The 25,125-nt window shown below is 36.7% G+C and overlaps 1 protein-coding gene across 1 annotated transcript in view; it reads right to left on the minus strand.

Moving 5' to 3' along the window:
• Window positions 1-2,949: 2,949 nt before the first annotated feature.
• Window positions 2,950-25,125, minus strand: part of LOC123558659 (uncharacterized) — a 119,339-nt gene continuing 97,163 nt past the window's right edge. Inside the window, exons 79-102 of the mRNA XM_053544773.1 lie at window positions 24,104-24,547; window positions 23,699-23,840; window positions 22,376-23,082; window positions 21,368-21,489; window positions 19,605-19,782; window positions 19,143-19,301; window positions 17,891-18,040; window positions 17,452-17,538; window positions 16,777-17,017; window positions 15,553-15,665; window positions 14,697-15,212; window positions 14,065-14,253; window positions 12,988-13,503; window positions 12,490-12,651; window positions 11,456-11,664; window positions 10,127-10,184; window positions 9,337-9,483; window positions 8,554-8,742; window positions 8,220-8,339; window positions 7,590-7,878; window positions 7,138-7,258; window positions 6,563-6,794; window positions 6,173-6,327; window positions 2,950-5,293 (exon numbers count right to left, since the gene is read on the minus strand). Coding sequence (XP_053400748.1) covers window positions 3,167-5,293; window positions 6,173-6,327; window positions 6,563-6,794; window positions 7,138-7,258; window positions 7,590-7,878; window positions 8,220-8,339; window positions 8,554-8,742; window positions 9,337-9,483; window positions 10,127-10,184; window positions 11,456-11,664; window positions 12,490-12,651; window positions 12,988-13,503; window positions 14,065-14,253; window positions 14,697-15,212; window positions 15,553-15,665; window positions 16,777-17,017; window positions 17,452-17,538; window positions 17,891-18,040; window positions 19,143-19,301; window positions 19,605-19,782; window positions 21,368-21,489; window positions 22,376-23,082; window positions 23,699-23,840; window positions 24,104-24,547 — 7,373 coding nt within the window. The 3' untranslated portion in view covers window positions 2,950-3,166. The remainder of the gene's footprint in view (window positions 5,294-6,172; window positions 6,328-6,562; window positions 6,795-7,137; window positions 7,259-7,589; window positions 7,879-8,219; window positions 8,340-8,553; window positions 8,743-9,336; window positions 9,484-10,126; window positions 10,185-11,455; window positions 11,665-12,489; window positions 12,652-12,987; window positions 13,504-14,064; window positions 14,254-14,696; window positions 15,213-15,552; window positions 15,666-16,776; window positions 17,018-17,451; window positions 17,539-17,890; window positions 18,041-19,142; window positions 19,302-19,604; window positions 19,783-21,367; window positions 21,490-22,375; window positions 23,083-23,698; window positions 23,841-24,103; window positions 24,548-25,125) is intronic.

The following is a 25,125-nucleotide window of genomic DNA, read 5'->3' on the forward strand; positions in this document are numbered from 1 at the left end:
TAATTACTACAAGGACTGTCCGCACCTCCAGGACATTCAAAATTGCAACTAGTTCCCCAATAACCTTTGGCACATACACAGGAAAGGCCATCTCCAGTCGGTTCAGGATGAACACATTCAATAGCGCAATCTTTGCCAACATAACCTGCACTAACAAAATCATCATGGCACATAAATCGCGTCGGATCATTCTCTGGTAACTCGGTATCCTCATCATCTTCAATTTCTATAAGCTGTTCGTAACAAAGCGCGGTGTACGACTGAACTGAATATACTGCATTGCCATCTTCGGCAACTGCATCCATACAGATGCCAATGAAAATATCCTTTAAAGTATTACCTAAACCTGAACACATAGCGTCAATATTTGGATTATTGAATAGTTGCGTGCACTTCTTCTTCGCATGTTGGTAAGTATCTTCATCGAAAAACTCAGTAGATATTTCTGTTGAGATTTTATCTGAAGGCTTCGAAGATATAGTAAATGTAGCTGCACCTTTGTTGTAGGGATCATGAAGAGTAAGAGAATTTGCTCGACCTGAAATGTCACTTGCACTATGTCCCGTTCCTTCATTGAAATTGAAATATATCACTGGTTCTTTATAGTCTCCCTTATAGACCTGAACATCTTCAATTTCGCCAGAAAATGAACCATCTGAAGCAACTCCTAACTTTGTATCAAATGCTCCCATAGGTTTGCCAATGACGATTCTTCCGTTTCCGGTGAAGCAGCGTCTAGGAACTGAAAATATGCTTGTTTTTGTGAATGCTTCATTTTCTGCCCCAGAACATGTTACGACGAGTGTAATTATTTGTCCAATATCATCATATGATATTTTAATATCACACCATGTATTTGCCTTGATATCTATGAATGTATCAATAACTACTGAATCTGCATGTACTTTGATTCTACCTTTTTCTATAAATAACGTAAATGTTGACTCGCCCACATACTGAAACACGCCACCGGAGCTTTCTGCATCCTGTTTAAGGCTGAACTGTATGGTACATTTTTCGTCTGGTGAAAACACGTCTGTCAATATATTCGACGATATTACTGTGAATTTATCGCCAGTAGCAGTGACATTTGATATGTATGATTCAAATTTGTCGTCTCTATCACCGGTGCTGTTTAATGTCAAGCTGTAGTAGGCCGTAGTATTTGGTTCTATCAAGGTATCTGACAGGGTTTGATTTGTATTACTAACGGTAATATGACTGTAAGTCGATGGATCATTTGGTTTGTAGGTGTCAAAAAATAAAGAATCTGGTTTACATAATGTATTCTGTGTGCAATTGTTGCAGTCAAGTTTTATGATTAGTGACATGTAACCTTTCCTTTTAAAGCTGACGCGTAGTTTAAAGTAGTGATTTAGCAGCCTTTTCTTTCCCTTCAGAATTAAACTATTTTGGGACTTTGCCCTGTATATGAAATACTGCAGAGTGGTTAATTTGTATCCTCCATTCACCTGCACTCTTTCAGATATCGTTTCGGCGGTACCATCAATAATTATTGTTTCAGACAAGAAGGAAATCTGAAGGGATTTCAAGCATATCTTATTTCTGCATTTTACTGTTCTCACTCTGATTTCTAGGAATTGATTACTAAAGGGATGTATCAGGTACCATTCATCACTGTTCTCTACTGAAATAACATTGTTATCAAATGTTTTCACTTTCAATGACCCAAAGATCTGGCAAGTTTTTCTGACAGTGTCATTGTTATTGATAGGCGGATCAGGCAGTATCACTTTAGCTTTCTCACAATATTCTCCAGAGAAATGATTTGAGCAGTTTTTGCAGTTATTGTTATCATCAAAATTTATGTGACAAATACAATTCCCTGAGTTTCTGTCACATGTACCATGGCCATAACACGGTAACTTGTGTATACCTACACGATTAGGACATTCATTTGCACAATTCCAAGACCAGAAACCAACATTACATTCGCATCCTTGTTCTGACGGGGTGCCATGCTGACAGAACTCCCCACAGAATGTTTCATAGTGGTGTGCTCTATGATCTGCACATAGATCAGTTACGGGATTTATAACCGGATTTAGAATGGCTTCGCACACCGTTATGTATGCCTTTAGTGCTGGAACATAGTTGCTGTCATCCTTACATGCATCTATGTAGAACGTTGAAAAATCAACACCAAATCCGTTACATGCATCACTTACAGATTTGATTGAAAAAGTTTCCTCACATTCTACAATCCGCTTTATGTCTTGGGTGCTCAAAACAGTGACATGGACCATAGGTAGACCTGGTTTGTCAGACAGTATCCATGCTACTTTATTTTCGATTTCTGCAATTGTCATCCCAATGTGAGACACGGAGTCGTATGAAGTGAAACCAAAACCTTCTGTAAATTGGTAATTCATTACAAGTCCTGCAACAATACCAACGTCTGCTTCATTAGCTAGCTGGTAGGCTTTTCGTTTATCTAAATATATGTTCCATACTCTTAGTTCACCAATAAGTCCATTAAATGGAGTAAATTGCAGCGGTGGATCAATAATCCAATCTCCTAAGAAAAAGTTGCCAGATGGAGGGAAAGTTAATTCAATTGCTGCAAAATGATGGAAGTACTCCAAAGTTCCTTGTGAATATACAAAAATATTAAAGAAATTATCAGTAACATGAAAAGATAGTATGATATGATACCATTTACTACTGGTTAAACGAAAATCTGTTGAAAATATCCTTCCATGTATGTAGATTTCAAGCACGGAGTTGTTGAGATATAAACCAAACTGCTTTTGTGAACCTGATATGTAATACCCTACAATAAAACCTGTATCGATTGAAAACTTCAGTTTTACTTCTATAGAAACATTTTTATGGCTGCCAACATAAAATGAGTTGTCTGGAACCTTGCCAGTCATTGCACCGCTACCATTGAAAAACAAACTGTATCCTTTTATCATACTTTCCGGTTCTATTAATGCGGAATTCGGATATCTATATATGAAGTGGTTGTGTGCAGGTTTAATTCTAGTAAAATACAAAGAAAATTCTTTATCTATGAAGTCGTCACTGATGTCGCTGTAAACAACTGCTCTACCTAAGTGATCCAAGAAGTCATCATCAACATTTAAATTACAATTTCCAAGAAGACCCGTTTGATCATTACTGGAACACTCTGTTTCGACGTTCACTGACAGATAGGGTGAAAGCTCAATATATGACACCTGACCGTTAATGTTCCATACACAAACTTCAGTGTAACTTTATCAATCCATGATATTGCCGCAAGAGCATTTATTTCATAAGTACCTAGACTGTCTATTGATATACCTGCACTGTTATGCTGCATAATTATTGGTTTGTTCTCTGTCAGAGGAATTTTAATGGTGAAATCATCGGATGCCAGATGAAACCATACTTGCTGAATACACGTCTTGCTTCCTGCACACGGTCTCATCCTGATATATACAGACAGCCCTTGGGACGTTTTCTTGAACAACAAATATTCTCCTGGAGTTCTCATATTAAAAGCTTGTCCATCAAACATGTTGCAATAACCCTGTCCAAAACATACTCCTGAGTATTTGGATAAAGCATGTGGAATGTTTGCAGCAACAGATGAGCAGTCTTTACCAATCCATCCTCGGGTACAAGTTAGGCAACCATTATCTGGATCATATCTTTTGGATGAGCATGTGCATTGGCCAGTATGCGTGTCACAAACACCACCACCACATAATTTTCCACGAGCATATGGACACTGATGTTCGCAGCTGTCTCCATAAAATCCAGATTTACAGTCACAACTTCTATCTTCTGAATCAAACATACCAGCTCCTGTGATGCAGTAATTATTGCAATCCAAGCCATACCAGTTGGACAAACCCGGGTATTTCCTGCAAACAACTCTCAATGGGTACCTTGGTGAGGTGCGGTCTGGTTCAATTCTCTCGCTTATTGCTGTAATAATGTCATATAGTTTGCCTACATCGTCACTTAAATATTTACTGATTATACATTCCATAAGGTACAAATGGTATACAGATTCTTCAAGAGTGTCGACTTCAGGAATTGTACTCATAGTTGCTTTGCAATTTTCAAGATCTTCTTTTGCTGGATCTGATAAAAGCGTTTTCTTTTCATTCCAAGAATAGGAATATGCCATTTTGTAGACACCAACTTTCCAGTGAATATCAGCCCAATTACCAGCCTGCCAATTGAATGATTTACGATGAACTGAAGAATCATGCGTTGTGAAGCCATAACCATCATTGAATCTCCAAATATAAGAAAGTTCGTTTTCTTCATGAATCACTATGTACTTAAAGGCTCGTGCTACAATTTCATTCAAAGTAAATGAAGCTTTCCAAATTGCGAAGTCATCTACAAATCCATCAAAACTGTAGGTCAGCAAATGAGTTGTACCAAGCATGAAAGTGCCACCAGGGACAAAGATGTCTTGTACAATGACTGCAGTAACAAACGCATTACTGTAGGACAAGTTGTCTTCGATCAGGTAAAAATGTAGAGTCTTGTCTGATCTTGTCCAAACCATAGATAATTTGTACCAAGTAGATAGTTGCACAGGCAGTGTGTTGATAACTGTTTTGGTTTCATTAGGGGAAAATACTACAAATGAAATATACATCTCGCAAACCAGAACTGAAAACACATGTCCTGCAGGATTCTTGTAGGACCATAAAGCGCCACAATTTCCAGATACAGACTCCATTCGGAAGGTGATGTCAACAGTGAGTTCATAATCTGTGAAGAAGTATAGAGCTTCACTTTCCATAGGGCTAAATTTGATTCCAATGCATGTTTCTGCAGGACTGTCACTATTTCCCTGAACAATCTGTGTAAAGATTGAATCACTACTCTTCCAAGATGGCAGAAACATTTGCTCAATATTGCTAACTGTGAGAGCATAAAGTACGCTACCTTCCAGAAGAACATTGCCATCAGACATTTTGAAATCACTAGTTTGATCCGTATCACAAGATCCAAGAAGACCAGTTGCTGAGTTGCATATCGTAGCTTTGCTTTTAACAAACATATCAATATAGGTTTTCTTGATATCAATGTTTATATAGAAATCTACAGATGTTGTTAGTACAAACTGTGTTGGTGACAACTGCATTAACTTAATTTCTGCTGAAAGCTGTAGCCCACTGCCTATAGCATATACTTCACCATTAAACCAGACTTTACTCCTAGAATCATCATTGCTGACTTGAATAACAAGTAACTTACTTGAAACCTTGATGGCTACAGCATGGGTAACTGCAACTGGCCATATATTTGAACCAGTTACCTGAAAAATAGCAATTTATGACAAACATGTACAACACAATTCAGAAATTGCCTGACGCATAAAATGAAAAAGGGTTATATCAAATTAAGCAAAATGTTTATAACTGAGTGTCTTTGCCTTGCACATCATATTTTTTCATTCTTTTGTTAATTAAGCGATTGTTAAATCTTTGCATATCCTTTCATTTAAACATTACAGACAATAGTAATATCTTTCAACCACTGATACACTAACACATTCTTACTGGAGCTGTGTCCATAGGATATATACATACTGTGCCATTCTCTAAATAGCAAATCTTTTAGTACAGACCATCTTCACATAAAGGATGTTTGAAGCAAATTGTATTCAGACCAGGACGTGCATCTGAGCACCTTAAAAAAATGAGGAGTTGAACACACCAAATTTCTTTACTATGGCATATTTTGTGAAATTAAGAAAGGGCCATAACTCTAGAAAAAATAGCCACAGACAAACTCTTTATCTCTTATTATTTGTCTTCACATCAAGGTCCTTTATTTGTTAACATTTTTGAGGAGTTGGACACACAATGATAATTTCTTTTTATTCTATATAGTAAAACCATCAAAGTGCCATAAATGCGGTAAAATTAGCCACAGGTAAAGTTTGAAGCAGCAAAACTATCCAAGGGCCTTAACTGTGGTACAAAATAGTCACAGCAAAAGTTCCTTCCTTCATGGTCATCTGCACATCAAGCTTGTTCATTGGTGTAAGTTTGAAGCAAATCAGGTTAATAATGTAGGAGAAGTTGGACACTCAAGATTTCGGGATGTACATATGTATGGACGTACAGACAGCATAAACGCTATATGCCCCCTAAATAAATGTGGGGATATAAAAATGTGAGATAATATTTACCCTGAGAGCATGTACTTTCAGCTCTTGAGAAGTTGCAATATGTACACTTGTCACAAGGTACTGACCAAATGCATTGCAATCATATTTTGTTCCATGGTAAGTCTGGCAGTTTCCAAAACCATATATCATTCCAGTGTACCATTCTTTTGCAGCATCTATATTGTATCACACAAAATATTAAAACTACCAATAAGGGTTTCGAATGCAAATTTTATAGCTCAGTTTAAAATTATCTCAAATTTTATAGCTCAGTTTAAAATTACCATATCATATATATTATATGCTAAAATTTGAAAATCTTTTTCAATATTATCAAGCATACTTCAAATATTTTGAAATAAATGGATCTTATATTACAATTTAAGAACTATCAACCACTATTATACCTACCTTTCTTTGCTACAGGGAATTTGCAATCACTACCAAACCACCCAGGCTGACAAGTATTACAGCTGTTGTTCTGTTCTGCACCAATGTCACATGAACACTCTCCTGTTACTGTATCACATGTTCCTTTGCCATAGCATGGACTGGAGGCTCCACCTGGACATTCCTTTCTGCATGTGTCTCCATAATAACCATGCTTACACTTGCACTGTCCAACAATTTTAGGCAAAACATCCTACCAAAATTATGTTAAGCTGATAAAATAATGTATGTGGTCTCTTCAATACATAATCAAGCTCAAATTGATTTATCATTATTTTAAATTTAACTGATCACCAACATTTGATTGCACCTACACATGTATAAAGAAGCATTCTACGTAATTACAGTATCACCTCTATTCACAGAATTTCTAATATGTGAAACCCACCATTAAAGCTTTAGTAATCAAATATCTTTCCAGCTAAACTTGAACAACCTTTGTACAAAAATATATTTCGTCTTCTCAGTTTTTGTTCATCAGATCTAGCATTGTACTACAACTGTGAAGAATATGTGAATAAGACATAATGACTTACCAGTTCAGGAGAATCTGGACAAATGACTGTTGGATCAACAGAGGCTGAGAGGCTTGTGTACTTGAATTTCATTGTTATTACTTTCCAGTTGTATTCTTTTATCACTGTCAAGTTTGCAGGCCTGAAAAATGTTGGAGAAAGATACCATATTTCAGTTTTGTTATTGAAGTATTCCATGTACTTTGTCTAGGTATTAAAAAAGATAAAATGCAAGCCCTTTCTCATTAACCATTATGTAAAGGTACTAAAATCTTAAAAAGAAGAAAATCACATTCCATACAAACAAAAACACATATTTCATGTCACATGCCTGTAAAACCATTTCACAAAATCTATGCAAAAAGTTGAAAAATAACTTCAGTATTTGTCTCTCAGTGCAAGTCTGTATAATATTATAACCTATATCAAAATATATCGTCATCTTTAAATAGTATATAAGCCATTGTACTTACCCTACAGACATTGCATACTTCACAGATCCAGGTATGAACTTGGTTGGTGGAGATATGTCAGTTCTCAGACTATTGTTATACAATGCATTTTCACCTTCATGTCTTATGTAAATATTGTTTGGGTTAGAATTTTCATATCCAAACCAAGCTCTGTATTGGTCAAATTCAAGCTGTTCAACACATCTGAACATTGGGACAACGGAAGAGTTTACAAATTCACTATCATCAACATCAACAAAATATCCTTGGTCATCGGTACATTCTATGTCACAGTATGGACCAGCATAATCTGAAAACCGCAAATGCATTTAGTACCTTATAAGTAAATCTTGGATATACAAAAACAAGAATATGTATTTACTGTTCATTTCAATTCTTCCATTAAATTTTATCAAAGTTACAAAAACTTTACTATAGAAATTAATTAGTTTCATACAATTGGATGATCTGGTACAACAAAAAAGTCAACATATCATATTGGATATGAAAATGTAAACAAAAATCACTTGAACTTTTAGATCAAGCAGCTTCCTTATGAAAAAGAACACACTATAACATACATGTATATATTTAAGATATATTTTCCTTGTGTAGGAGTAGCAATAATATACACTAGGTTATAATACTTACTGGAAGCACACTGTGTGCATGTTGGTTTGTTCCAGCCTTTCAGGCAATCAGTACAGCCTGTTTCAGGGTTAATCCAGTGTCCGTTTGTATCATCATCATAACATTCGCATGTTCTCCCACCTGTAGATAAAGTAAGAGACGTCAGATACTTGCTTTGAACAAAAGAGATAAAACTCTGAAGAAGCAATGTCTTTGGTAAACTTGTCGTACTTAAATAGTTACAATACTGAAGGATTAAACAGAGAGGTCTGGATATAAAACCCTAACCTGGAAGAAAAATTAGTACAATAATACAGGTTTTTGTCAAAATATAATTGTAACTTTGCTTTTTTACCTTCTTCAGTTGCAAATCCATTAACACAAATGACATCACAAGTTGTGTTGTATCCTATATATCCAGTTCTACATCTTTCACAGTTGTTCCCTTCAAAGTTGGGTACACATCCCTCACAGGCATCTCCAGTGAAACCATGGTTACAGACACATTGCGGAGCACTTTCCCCAGGTAGCAGTAAACATTCACCTATATATGTTAAACACACCCAGCTTCATTCAGATATACAGATGGTAAAGGATGCATATTATACTAGAAATTAATAATAAACAGTGCAACAGTGGGCAAAGGTAAAACAACATGACATTTGCTCCTTGTAAGAAAACCTGGTTTTATGGAGAACAATTTAGCTAACACAGCTTTCTGTCCATTTCCTTAACTACTGTTTTGTTCATCAATTACTGAAATAAAACATGTTTAAACTAAGAAACCTTAATTTGGCTTTTACCATTAAGTTATTTTAAAATTGTTGTTACAACTGAAAAATTTTAATTCATAATTTAATGTAAAACTTTTTTAGAAACATACTACTGAATAAAACTATTTATTCACCAAGGTTCAATACACTGTAACTGCTGTAGAGAGCAAACACAGCTGGAAAGACGTAAGTTTGTTGTTTAGAGGTTGTTGCTCTAAATAATGTACTACTTAAATTGAAACAAAAACCCTGCTTTTGTCAACAGGGGTTATGCTGAATACAAAATATCGTTTACCTAGCTCATGTTAACGCTGACAAGTCTCTCCTGTATCATAACGAGCAACAAAAACACATTATTAACTCACCATTGCCATTACAGAAGTTATCCAATGGGCCTGGACACACATACTGAGAGCAGTCATCGCCTTGGAAACCAGGTTCACAGATACAGACTGATGTATCTAAATTTCTGTTTCGTGTGCATGTTCCAAAGTTGCTACAGTCTGGTTCTCCTGAAAATGGACACAAACAAACATTATCTAAATCAAAAGTATTGGTTAATATTTGCTCCACCTTTTGAGTATGGAACAAAGTATGGAACAAAAATATGGATCAAAATATTTCTAAGAAATCTAACTACTAATTCATATCTGCTCCTAAACATGAATAAATTACAGTAAGTACATGTATATAAAGCCATACATTAATCAAGTTGTTCACTTATCCTTATATTATGATATATATCTATCTAGATTTACTTTTAACAAAAATGATGTTTGTATCAGTTTCATGTCATATACCTGCAGCATGGAAACACAAACTGCATTTTTTTTTGTTGGATTTAACGTCGCACCGACACATGATAGGTCATATGGCGACTTTCCAGCTTTAATAGTGGAGGAAGACCCCAGGTGCCCTCAGTGCATTATTTCATCAAGAGCGGGCACCTGGGTAGAACCACCGACCTTCTGTAAGCCAGCTGGATGGCTTCCTCACATGAAGAATTCAAGGACCGAGTGAGGCTCGAAGCCACATCGCTGAGGGGCCAAACTGCATTTAGGCAATTTCATAGTTTCTAACAGCTCACCTCTTTATGGTTAAATATACACAGATAGAATAAAATAAATGAAGACAACTACAAACTAAATATAATACCTGGGCAGTCAAGCTGCTCACAGAAACTTCCCTTGTAGCCTTCAGTACAATTACAGGACTGAAAATATGAAAGTTATTCCTCAATGTTCAATTTGAAACAGGATAAAAATGACAAACACTTTTAACATTTATACTTTTTATACTTTTGACATTTTTACATGAAATAATGTCTGACACTATTTATTAAAAATATGATAATAAAAGTAGATTTTAATCTTAAAATTAGTAGTAAATTTAGCTCTGGCGTCCATGCACAACTAGACTTGGTACTGGTCACTCTTGTGAAGTTTCGTCAAGATCTGTCCAGCAGTTTGACCTATGAAAGCCGGACAAGATTTTTCTAATTTTAGCTATGGTGGCCATTTTGTGCTGCAAAGAGGAATGTGCCAGCAATATGCACAACTAGGCTTGATACTGATCACTCCTGTGAAGTTTTGTCGAAATCCAGCCAGCAGTTTGACCTGTGAAAGGCGGACAAGATTTTTCTATCTTTAGCTCTGTCGGCAATTTTGTGTAGCAAAGCAGAACGTGTCAGCGATATGCACATATAGGCTTGGTACTGATCACTCCTGTGATGTTTTGTCAAAATCCAGCCAGCAGTTTGACCTGTGACAGCCGGACAAGATTTTTCTATGTTTAGCTCTGGTGGCCTTTTTGTGCAGCGAAGCAGAATGTGCCGGTGATGTGCACAACTAGGCTTAGTACTGATCACTCCTGTGAAGTTTCGTTGAAATCAAGGCAGCAGTTTGACCTCTGATGAAAGCTGGACACGATTTTCCTATCTTTAGCTCTAGCGTGAAGTGGAAAGTGTCAGCGATATGCACAACTAGGCTTAGTACTGATCACTCCTGTCGTTTCGTTGAAATCTGACCACAGTTTGACCTGTGAACGCCGGACAAGATTTTTCTATTTTTAGCTCTTGGTGGCTATTTTGTGCAGCGAAGCATAACGTGTCGGCGATATGCACAACTAGGCTTGGTACTGATCACTTGTCGTTTGGTCAAAATCTGGCTAGCAGTTTGACCTGTGAAAGCCGGACAAGATTTTTCTATTTTTAGCTATGGCGACCATTTTGTGCAGCAAACCAGAATGTGCTGCCGATATGCATAACTAGGCTTGGTACTGATCACTCCCGTGAAGTTTCGTTGAAATCCGGCCAGCAGTTTGACCTCTGAAAGCCAGACAAGCTTAATGTGGACGGACGGACGGATAGACGGCAAAGGCAGAAACAATATGTCTCCCCTACCTATTGGGGAGACATAATGACAAGACTAACCAAGCATGAGAATGAGCTTAGGGTAAAATATCCACAAATAGTCTTAAACCTACTTTAGTTCCATTTCCATCTGATGAACATGTTCCAACACCATTACATTCAATACTACAGGCAAAGTCATCATAACAGGGCTCACACTTGCAGATTGATGAGAACGGTGGAGATTCTACACCGTGTATACAGTCATACTGGCATTCTGAACCCATTGAGTCTGTACAGTTCACACATCTAGGTGGCCAGTACTTTATACCATCACAATCACCTAGAACACAAAATAGTAAATGTGTCACATTTATAGTCAAGACACGAGTCATAACTTTTTTAGAACAGCTTCCATTGCCATATTTTACTTTTCTAGCTTTGCTTTAAGTCAGTTTTCATTTTAATGCAAACTCTGATATAAAACCTTAGGTAAGTGTAAAATAATTGCACAATATAAAATCTGCTAAAATGAAAAAATATCAAATTTATATAAGAAAGTACTTCCATCAATAACAAGAGCTGTCGTAAGACAGCAATGCTTGACTATTCAACAGCCTTGTCAATTGAATGAATATATGTCGAAAAAGGGGCATAATTTTGTAAAACAACAAAACAGAGTTATAGGACCTGTGCAATGTATACCAGTTTATCACACTAAATCAGTGTCTGAAGTTTCAATCCATTCCCACAAGTGGTTATTGCGATACCAGCTTACATACAAAAACTTAACCAAATCAGGACACAAACGCCGACCCATGGGTGAGTCTTCGTTTGTAACTGATCCGAGTAACAAGTAATGATACGCAGCGTCTATGCAGTTATTTATATTTACTAAAGCATCCTTATGTCATGTTCGTGTTAGACATTATAATGGTAAAGTCCTACCAACGTTCTATGCAATTATAAAGCATAGAGTGTAATAATAGTAAGTTACAGGTCTATTTGTAAACATAATGTATCATTAATGATTTTAAATAATGCTTAAAACTAATCCATCTATGAATATCAACATTTATTAGACATGTTTTAAGAAAATTTTGGTATTATGATGCAAGTCTCAAAATATGCCCATTTAAAGAAAATAAAATTTCAAGACTTTACATACCTCTATTGCTGCAATCTTGGTCACCAGGACAGTCAAATACATCACAACCTGCAGCCTTCCACCCAATGTTACAAGTGCATGTCTGATCGCCTATATTGCATAAACCATTTCCAGAACAACTTTTCCCTGTCCCTGGACATCCTTGAGTCCCACAAAACTCTCCTAAAACAAATTTTATTCTTACATAATACTTCATAATAATTAAGCTCTCCTGTCAAATCCACATCAATAATTAAAATGAAAGGGACAAACCTAAAAATTGTATGTACTTTAACAATTTTAGCAATTTTTAATCTGCAAATGGCAGTCAGTTCATATAATATGCTTATATATAAATAGAATGATATTCAATTACAAAATTTATGCCTTTAGACTACTTCTTGTTGCAAAATGGACAAATGAAAAAAAAAATTCTTTCAAGTTTGAACATGTTTAAACAACTTTATTATGTTATGGTAAAACATCAGCATTTTTATAATACAATAAACTGTAGTTTACCCCAATATCCTGCCTGGCAAACACAGGTGCCATTGTCACACTGTCCGTGGCTAGCACATATCTTGTTACAAGCTGCTCCTGTGTAACAAGGATCACACAGACATGTGTCATTTGCTAGAGCCACCCCATACACACACTCGTACTGGCATTCCCTGCCCATGTAACCCTTGTTACATTTACAAACTGGTATGTCCCCACTGCTGTCACATGACCCATGACCATTACAATCTGGTGTCCCTGGACAGTCAGGCACATGGCAAGAAGTGGCATTTATCGTCCAGCCTTCATTGCATCGACAATTTCCTTGAAGGCAGAGTCCATGCCCACTACATGATTTTCCAACACCAGGGCACTGCTTCTGTTCACATAATTTACCCCAGTGTCCTGTTGGGTTATAGCCAGACCCATCATGACACATGCATGTTTGTGTTTCATTATCACAGAAACCATGGTTACTGCATATAGAGTAACAGTTGTCTGCAGAACTCTGGCACTTGCTCTCACACACACAATTACCTGCAAATAAGTATGACACATAAAATTGTATAAAAACATTAATAATTAAATAGGAAAGGGTGTTCTTATTACACAATCAGGTCTTATTCCAGACCAACTCGACTCATTTGATTTCAATTCTGCTTCTCTTGAGACTTAAGAGCAATGATAAGACAATTTTACAAATAAAGTTTTGCCATTTTGTTATTTTCAGTTGAAATTTTAACTGAAGTCACTTATGCGTCAACTACACAGATGATTGCATTTCCGTTTAAAATTGTTTGTATTACATGGTTTGTAGATGAAGTTTTCACAACCTAAGAGAACTACACTAAAAAGTTCTCATGGATTTCATATCAATACATTTTAAAAGACAGGGTTAGAATCCACCCAAACTTTGGTTCAAACCCATAACTTCTGAATCAGAAATCCAATGCATTACCTCTGCACAACTGTGCCCCCTTATAAGCTTCCAACAATCAAGTTTTCTAACAATAAACACATCTTTTCAATATATTATCAAACCCTTTTCAATAGACAGTCTATATTTCAAAAAACATATGTTTTTTAATTACAACATACCACTATCCATAGGCTCTTGTATTCCATTGCAGCTAGTGTTACATTCAGGTCCAATCCAGCCTTGTTCACAGTTTGTACAAAAAGGTACATCTACTGAATCATTACACTGACCATGTCCGGAGCAGTTGTTGGGGCATTCTGCTGTCCAGCAACCTTCACCCACCCAATATGTGTCACAGGTGCACTCTCCTTTTGAACAATATAAAGTACTGTTTTAAAATGTCATTTCTACAAATTATCAGTATTCTGTTTACACAACGGGATTAATATTATGTAAGTGAAACAGAAAAATCAGTTACAATCTTATAACATCCAACAGCCATTCATTATGTATATTTTACAGGTTAGGTGTCATATTTCATACTGTGCAGAAAATCAACCACTTGTTGCAAAATTTCTGTCTATGAAGCTGTTTTTCGATGAGTTACAACCCAAAATATATCTTAAAACCTACATATATCTAAGGTATAGGAGTTTCACCATTTCACCAATGCAACATGATACCTGAGAGTCATGAAAATAGAATGATGCTAAAACAAATTACCTAACGAATGCTGAAAAATTTACCAAAGTTTGGGACACCTATAATATACAAAGAAACCTATTTATTCTGTGCATTGAATCAAATTTACCTATTTCAGAATTTGACCCATATATACAATTCCCATGTCCTGAACAATCTATTCCTTTTGTGCCTGGACAACCAGCTCTTTCACATTTATCTCCCCTCCATCCAGCTTTCCCACAATCACATGTTCCATTATTGCATCTACCACGTCCTGAGCACTCCAAATTACACTCTACGCCTGTGTAACATGGGTCGCATTTGCAATACTGTTTGGACAGGTCATCTGGATCAGGTGTAATGATTATACCATTGTGACAATAACTTTCACATCCAACTCCAAAATAACCGGTACTGCAGTTACAAACTGGGTCATCGAGAGGCATACATATGCCGTGTGTACTGCAGTCTTTCTCACACTTGGCAATATGGCAACCACTTCCCCTCCATCCAGGTTTGCATGTACAGTTTCCTGTGGCTGGGTTGCAAACACCATGTCCAGAACAGGAGATAACATTCCCTGGACATTCTTTCCTCTGACAGTAATCTCCCCTGTAGCCCTCAAATCCACAGTCACATATTCCTGTAGTTACAATAAAAGGCAGAAAATAAGTATACAACATTAATGAAAGGAAGCATTGGGAAGCAACTGAGATAAACAACATCTATCACATTTTAGAGTACTGCTCTTTAGCTTAAGCTATGAAAGCTATGTCGTAAATCATCAGAATCCTAAGATTGCAGTCATCACATAGAATTCAACAGGAAACTCAACTTCATCAGGGCATGTCAAACATATTTCTGGTCAGAAATAGAACAAAAGGCAAATTTATTAACATATTAGCTGTGAAAGCTTTGAAACGATTTCACGGTGTATAGATACTGAAGTGTTTTAAACCAAATAACAAGCTAGACAGTAATACCTTCAGATGTGCATATTCCATGGTTGTTACAAAGTCTGTCACACTGAACACCAGCGAAACAGTTGTCACAGATACAGCTAAAGTCAGCAGGATTCTCTGTTCCATTGTAACACCTTTAAAATAATAGTCTCATAAGAATATTGTGTTCAAATTTAAAAGAAAATTGAACTATATATCATAGAGAATGACTTTTTAAAAAATGTTTTTATTAAATAACCGACATTTAAGCTTTTACAAAAGTATTCTAGAAGGTAGCATACAAAACTGTCAAGTTATTGCATGAAAAGATCAAAATCTGGAACCGGTTTCTTGCACTGAAATTCGGGCATTTCCTTTGGAAAAAGCGGTAATAAAATTTAGACTCACATATCAATACTCAAGCATCCAGGCATCACTCACAAATCAATATTCAAGCATCCAGGCACGACCCACGCACATATCAATATTCGAGCATCCAGGTACTACTCACATATCAATATTCAACCATCCAGGCACCACTCACATATCAATATTCAAGCACCCAGACACGACTCACAAATCAATACTCAAGCATCCAGGCACCACTCACTCACAAATCAATACTCAAGCATCCAGGCACCACTCACTCACATATCAATACTCAAGCATCCAGGCACCACTAACTCACAAATCAATACTCAAGCATCCAGGCACCACTCACTCACATATCAATACTCAAGCATCCAGACACCACTCACTCACATACCAACACTCAAGCATCCAGGCACCACTCACTAACAAATCAGTACTCAAGCATCCAGGCTCTTTTGAGCAATTAATTCGGTCCCTGTCTATTTTCCTTCTATTTTCTATGTATGGCTTGCTCAAAATCCTGAATAACTAGAGCATTTCCCAATCCCTTTGTGACTTCAAGTGATCACTGTTTTGTTGTTACACATTAACTTTGATTTTTAAAGAGTTGAGAATAGAAACCATACATCAGAAGGTAACTGAAGAAAGGAGAGGAATTTATATAAGTTTTAAATAACTTGTTTTCCGATCCATTAATTTCATGTATTTATTGTTGTATACCATGTATGTCAAACTTGCTGAAATAAAGTTTTAACCAACTGAAGAAAAACAGATGTTTTGTTCCCTTAATAGGTCATATGGGTGGTGCACAATCATAACCATTTGCTTTCTTATCACTCTTTCTGATCACAGGTAGCAATTTCACTTCATAACCATCAAGAAACAAATATATACCTATACTGGCATCTGTCTCCTATATAAGGTGGTGCACAATCGTAACATCTTGGTTTCTTGTCACCTTCTCTCTGTTCACAGGTAGCGCTTACACCATTACAATTATCACAGTCTGGGATATGGCAGCCATTGCCTTCCCAGCCTTGTTCACAATCACATTTTCCAGTTGCAGAATTACATGTACCATGTTCCATACAGTTTTTGGGCCAGCCTGGACACCCAATCTTATTACACTGGTCACCTAGAATGCATGGAAAGTAATAAAATATTCAGACCTAAAATCACCTATGAGACACTTTAACAATGTATATTTAGTGTTTTCTTCTTGATTGACATATATGAAATATGAAATGTTTTAAATACTCTAGAAATGTTGATCTTTTGTGTTTAATTTTTACTTGCAAGTAGTAAACAGAATGGTCAAATAGAAAAATTTCACATCAGTTCGGACAGTACTATTAACTGTTTAAAGGGGTACTTACCAAAAATATACCGACTGAATAGCAAACAGTGCAGATCATGATCAGACGGCATGGATGTGCAGGCTGATCATCATCTGCACTGGTTGCAAAGGTAGAATCAGACGGGTCCAGCACGATAAGGGTTAAGCTTGTTGTATTTGAGTATACCTAAAAAGCATTTCAGTTTTAAAAAAATGATGAAAAATTAACATACCTTTGTATCCCTGATTAAAATCACAAATACAGCTACCATCTGTATCGCATAAACCATGGTTGTTACATGTTGTGTCACACGATCTTCCTACAAAAAAATTAATTATTACTATACATGTGTTTTGTTTGATTACATGTGAACTGACAAGTACTGATGAAATATTTACAAGATCCTTTGGAAGCACAGAATACAACCAAGCAAAACAATAGCAAACTGAGTGACTGAACCCATTTATGACAGGGGAAAAATGCAACATTCAACATATCCCCCAGCATACTTCAAGATTCAGTAGAAAGTAAATTAAAGTATATATTTGAATAAATCAAAAATCTAACTCCAAAATGTCAGTCCATTCTGGATGAACAAATTAAGCAACCCTGCATATTTAGAACAACAGTTGTTAGTTAACACATCAGATTTCATATTGGCTGTAACTTACCTGTATCACAAGTCCTATTACATTTGCAGATACCATCACCGTGGTTTGTACCATTAACACATGGAAAGTTACATCGATCTCCAACCCAGTCCTCATTGCACACACATACTCCTGATTCCAAGTCTTCATCAAAGATGCAATTTCCTCGACCTATATTTGATGTTAAATATTAAAGCACTCAACACAACAGTACTGATATATGTAAAAAAGACTTGTCTAAGACCTTCAAGTCATGCTATTATGTATTCCTGTAGATGTCTAAATATTACAGGCTGACAATTACATAGCACAACCAACATGTCTGAGTGTTGTTTATACCATAATAGTTCTTTGAATTCATACTGGTGAGTTTAAACACCTGAGAGTAATTAACCACTGGCCATCAGATTATAAAGGATACAGGAATGCTCAATGCACGGTTACATTCAGTATTTAGGGGTGTTACTACCCAACAGTTACATACTATTACAGTCCTTCAGACATTTAACTGTGTTACAATCATCCCCTTTCCAGCCACTGTTACATACATTCAGTATTTAGTGGTTACCATCCGACAGTTACATACTATTACAATCCTCAGGACATTTAGCTGTGTTACATTCACCCATCCCCCCACTTTCCAGCCACTGTTACATACATTCAGTATTTAGTGGTTACCATCCGACAGTTACATACCATTACAATCCTTAGGACATTTAGCTGTGTTACATTCACCCCCCCCCCCCACCCCAACCTTCCAGCTACTATTACAGAGATTCAATATTTACAGGTGTTACCACCCGACAGTTCCATACCATAACAGTCCTCAGGACATTTAGCTGTATTACAATCACCCACCCCCTCCCCACCCACCACCTTCCACCTACTGTTACAGACATTCAATATTTACAGGTGTTACCATCCGACAGTTACATACCATTACAGTCCTCGGGACAATAAGCTGTTTTACAATTACCATCCCCCACCTTCCAGCTACTGTTACAGACATTCAATATTTACAGGTGTTACCAACCGACAGTTACATACCATTACTGTCCTCGGGACAATTAGCTGTGTTACAATCAAGCACCCCCACACCTTCCAGCTACTATTATAGACATTCAGTATTTACACGTGTTACCACCAGACGTTACATACCATTACAGTCCTCGGGACATTTAGCTGTGTTACAATCATCCCCCCACCATCTTCCAGCCACTATTACAGACATTCAATATTTACAGGTGTTACCATCCGATAGTTAGTAACATACCATTACAGTCCTCAGGACATTTAGGTGTGTCACAATCATCCCCTTTCCAGCCACTGTTACAGACACACTCCATGTTGATACAAGATCCATGTTGTTCACAAGCTCTGTCTGATCCTGGACAACCATCATCTTCACACAGTTGTCCTCTGTATGCTTTTTCTAAATGATGGAGGAAACATTTCTATTCTTTAATATGAACAAGAAAAGTAGTAAAAGTTAAAAGTTAAACATGTAGCTCATTTCAAACTCACTTAGTTATTATCACTAAACATCATATTTCTTGGTCCTGGTACCTTTCTTAAAACCCTTATATATAGCATGATGTCCCTATTCAAACAAATTTAAGGATAGCATTTTTCCTTTTCTGAATTAAGTTCTAGATAATAAGTGAAATTAATTGAAGACTATTTTGCACACATTGCAATCCAGTATTATTAACCTAAATGAAACTGGATTACTTACTTGGCTCATCAAAGCAGACACAGAAATTTCCTGTTGGATCGCAAACACCATGACTTGAACATTCCAGCTGGCACCTATCTCCATTATAACAGGTATTGCAGACACATTCTCCACCTAAACTGTTCCTCACAACAGTTCCATTCTCACATCGCTTGTAACAGTCTGGTCCAAACCAACCCTAAAAATATTTCAGTTATTTAAGCCTGTTCAAGAGGACATATGGGTCATTCCCTCATGAAAATATTCAGCCAAACCTAATCTGCTATTGACCTTGACCCTTGACCTACTGACCTCAAAGTTAAATTTGACCTGTATTTTATGATGTTACACTGTGTACCAAAATTTATGATCCTAGGCCTAAGCATTCCCAAGTTATCATCCGGAAACTGTAACTATTCTGGGTCATTGTGACATGACCTTTGACCTACTGATCTCAACGTCAAACTTATAGGACCTATATTTTATGTTACACCTGTATATCAAAATTTATGATTCTTGGCCAAAGCATTCTCAAGTTATCATCCATAAACCGTTTAACTGTTCTGAGTCATTGTGACCTTGACCTTTGACATACTGACCTCAAGTCGAACTTGACCTGTATTTTATAATGTTACACCTCTGTACCATTATTTAAATATATCAAGCCTTTCATGAGTTATTGTCCGGAACTCATGAAACCAACGGACTGACCAACAGACAGACCGACCGACCAACAAGCTCACACCTATATACCCCCCAAACTTTGTTTTGTGGGAGTATAATAATAACTGACATATGTTTATGAATTGGATAGAAATATCCATCCTGAGGGCACCTGTGCATTGGACAGTAACAAGGCTTGCAGAGTTACTGCCCATGCGCAGGTGGCCGACGGACAGATATTTTCATCCAATTCGTAAACACATGACTGATATTTTTTCTTTCATATCATATAAATATAAGGTTTTTATTCTAAAGAAAATTTTTCTTGCATACCATATTTTACAAATAATATAATAAATAAAGCAAAAAGAAATATTTTCTTTGTAGCACTCTTTTTTATAGTCGAGTAAGTACACAAATCGCAGGAAAAAAACGTTTATAAGCAAAAGTGATGTAATGACGTTTCAGTGACGCACAATAACAAAGTTCCACCTTACATTTTTATTGTTGACAGTGTAAAGTTATGTTTCTACCGTAAAATAACGTATTTTAAATCCAGAAATTTTATATAAGGAACCGAGAGAAACTATTAAGGTACCTGATTTTTTTTTGTATTTTCCATAAACAATATAATGCATGATCAATTCATGACTTGTTAGCTGTCATGAACAGCGTCACAGTCATCTGGCATGGGGAGGGGGCCAGATGGGTTTTGCCGGCATGGGTAAAATCACCATAACTGTCAGTACAATGTGCAAGAAATATGCTTTCAAATGATTTTCTCACAAATTTTATCATAAATATTACTGTTCATTTGTATCTGATATATCAGAAACAGTTGCTTAGCTTGAAACAATGGTCATAATTAATAAAATATTTGACTTGCAGACTCTGTGATCAATATTCTATACAAATGCATATTAAGAGCGAATATGGTCAGTGAAAAAAATTCTGCATGTGTTATCTAGGCCTAAATTTCATTAATTCATCAGTGCACTTAAAATCTTTATGTAACCAGGAAGTAGCTGGACCTTGTTCAGTATATGAAACCACTTGTGAACAGGAAAACAACTTGAAATTACTTAAGCATACAGTTTAGGTATGTTAAGTGCTGTACTTACATTTTCTGAGTTACAGACACATATGGGAGCACCAGTTGACCCATCACAGTATCCCCGCCCCTCATTAACGTAGCATGCTCCATCTCCACAGTCGGGTATATCACACCCATCTCCTGTCCAACCTGTAATGTGGATAGCAAAACAAAATTAGAATAACTGGCAGGGCACTGGAATGACATACTACTGATGTCATCACAACCTGTTCATACAAGGGCTAGATAAAAAGTAAACAATGACAGTGTGCTTGACTATCTTTGACCCTGCCATATAATACTTGCTTATATACCAAAGCTTTACAAAAGTTTTCTCAGCTAAAAAATGGACATAACTTTGTATACTGATTTAGAGATATGGACTCTGGCTAAGAATGGTCATTCCATGTCACAGATGTAAGATGAGTTTCAGTACAGTAATTCCTGAGAAACCTGCTTACATGAGAAACTTTCACCAAAAATTTCAAGGTCAAAAAGTGGCATAATTTTGTCAAAATGTAAGCCAGAGTTATGAAACCTGCTATATGAGGTCATCTCATGTTGCTAAAGAAGTATGTGAAGTATGAAAGCATTTGGCCGTCTAGCTAATGAATAACCTGCTTATATGCAAAACTTATATAAAGTTACATCACTTGTCCCAACAGGTCATCTCATGATGCCAAAGACATGTGTTAAGGTAGAAAGCATTTGACCCAGTTCAATAGTTTCTTAGAAGTGGTTACATGTAAAAACTTGGACTCCTATGAATGAGTAACAACAAGAGCTCTGTCATTTGGAATATACTTCAAAAGTTGAGCAAAACTCCAAACTTGGTAAAGAACTATCCTCAAGAGAATAGGAACGTTTCTTCATTTTAAGAAGATAAAATTAGCGGGACTGACAGGACATCTGGACTTTGATGATAACTGATACAATGAATTTTCACAGCCTTCCTAAAAGTGATTGTTTTCTCAATCCTTTATTATTGATAATCAGTTCTATAAATTACAGTATGGTGAAAAATTCACAACTTTACCTGGTCTGCATGTACAATTATGAATAGCAGAGTTGCAGGTACCATGACCAGTGCAATCTGTTCCATTACCGGGACATCCTGGTACCTCACAATTGGATCCTCTCCAGCCTACATCACATTTACATGTACCATTGTCACAGCTTCCATGCCTGCCACATTCCAGATTACAGCCTTTCCCGGAGTAACAGCTGTCACATTTACAGAACCCACTGTTCATAGGTTTCTGTACACCGTGAACAGCATCACAAATGTCTTCACAAGCTTCACCCATCCACCCTGCACTACAGTTTATACATTTAGGGGTAAACAGCGTATCATCACAAATGCCTTCACTATTACAGTCTGGCTCTCCTGGGCAGTCTGGGATATCACAACCATTTGTGAGTGGGTCAACATAACCTGTGCTGTCTTTTATTCCAGTCCAGCCAGGGTAGCATGTGCATGTGTGTTCCCCACGGTTACACTCTCCATGACCTGTGCAGCTTTTATTTACACCAGGGCAGCCAGGATCATCACACAACCTGCCCCACCAACCAATGTCACAGTCACACTTGCCGTTGACAATTTTACCGTTGTCTGAGCATTCAGCATCACAGTTTAGACCTGCCCAACCTGGGTCACATGTGCAATTCTGACTTCCAACAGGATTCATCTGGCCATTAACACACTGTTCCTCACAAGCCTTACCAAACCAACCATCAACACAGCTAGATGATGGAAAGAATTCTTTATTGTACATGATATCCACTGATAAATGATTTGCTGATCTTGGTATTATTTAACGCAGTGATGTTGGTCTAGACTGGAAGATTTACTCCAGATCTTAACCAAAGTTAAAATCTCTATAAAATGTCTACAAAACAGCCTCCCTTAGAGAATGAAACTTTCAGAGGAAAAGGATTACAAATCTGATCTAAACTTTATCAACATTAACCCTTACCCTGCTAAATTTCTATAATAAACTTGTCCATCTTTCAATTTGGACACTACCATCAGCTGTAAAGGGGTGCTTACCAAAAAGATATTGACTGAATGGCAAACAGTGCAGATCTTGATCAGACTGCACGGATGTGCAGGCTGATCATAACCTACACTAGTCGCAAAGCAGAACCAATCGTGCCCTGCATAATAAGGTTAATAAAAGAAACAGTTATGTGTCTTCTTTACCAGTAATTTATTTGTATTGTATTTAATGATGAAGAAATAATTGCTGATATATAAATTTTAATGATTTTTTCCATTAATCTTATATTTATTATCCAACCGAACAGAGTCACTGTAATGAGAAAACAAAAGCAAAACCTTCAGTCAGTCTCTACTTACAAGCATACTGGTGGATCATTTGCATCACTACATGAGCCACGACCATTACAGTCAGGTTCCCCTGGACAGTCCGTATACTCACATCCTTTACCTTGCCAACCCTTGTTGCATGTGCATGTAGCTGAAGAACTGTCACAACCACCTGATTGATAGCAGTAAACATATCAGTTAATTTGCCACTCAAACATCATGTATAACAATTTACTTACATAATTTTTTAATTTGTAAATGCGTTTAATAAAAGAGCATCCTATACATGAAGTACTTATCTCAATATATATTACCCAGTAGTTCCTACAGTATTTTTTAGTACTGAAACTGTCACACTATCTATACTCCTATCTCAAAATTATCAATTTTTCATTAGATCAATCAGGTCTGATTGTATCAAATAAACGAACAAACCTCTACCACTGCAGTCAGTGTTATTCAGTCCCGGACATCCAGGCATCTCACACACCCTTCCTTTCCAACCAAGCACATATGTACAGTTACATTTTCCTGTTACTGTACTGATTTTACCATGTTCTGAACATTCCGAGTTACATCCCACGCCAGTCCATCCCTCCTCACACGTACAGTTACCGCTATCCATCGGTTCTTGGTTTCCATGGAGACACGGGTCATTACATGCTGGACCCATCCAGTCTGGGTGGCAGTTCACACACCTTGGTGGACTGGTAGATTCATCACAAGTTCCACGATTAAAACAGTTTGGATGACCCGGACAATCACTTAAGTGACATGCTGCACCTTCCCATCCAGCATCACACATACATTCATGTTTCTCAGAGTCACAGTTTCCCCGGTTACTGCATTCAACATCTGTTACCGGATGTCTTGGACACCCTAAAAGCAAAAGATGTGATTTTTACTTACGGGATGGTGCTATCTAAATCAGCAGAATTTTCAACATCAAGATCATGCATCATGCTATATATAATGCTGATTTGTGACTGTTTGATGAAACAGCTGTTTTCTTGACATCACAGAAATATATGTAAAAATACTTTCAACCTTTTCTTTTTTGTCTGATTTATTTAAATGCCTTTTTTCAATGGAATTTCAGTTATGTAATGGCAGTCAGTTAACATAACCAGTGTCACTGTCATCTGTATTAGTACTGACTTGTTATTTACAAGTACTGACAACCTCTCCCAATATCTCAGAGGTGTGTCTGTCAAATCTTCACAATGAACATATGCCATACTTGGGGATCAAACTCACAACCCTTTAATTCAGTCTTCTGATCTACCTACTGTGTCTGCAAGGCTTGCTACTTCTGTTTTTTAATTACCAAGTGTTCTTCTCATAAATAAATTCATGATCAACTTCAGACAAAATATATCAAACACTGGTTTTAAAAGATATTTCAGTAAAACACTGACAGTAAGTCAACCCATGTTCCTAGATTTATTTACATTAAT

Source organism: Mercenaria mercenaria, chromosome 5, assembly GCF_021730395.1.
Source record: "Mercenaria mercenaria strain notata chromosome 5, MADL_Memer_1, whole genome shotgun sequence".
Taxonomy (NCBI): Eukaryota; Metazoa; Mollusca; class Bivalvia; order Venerida; family Veneridae; genus Mercenaria; species Mercenaria mercenaria.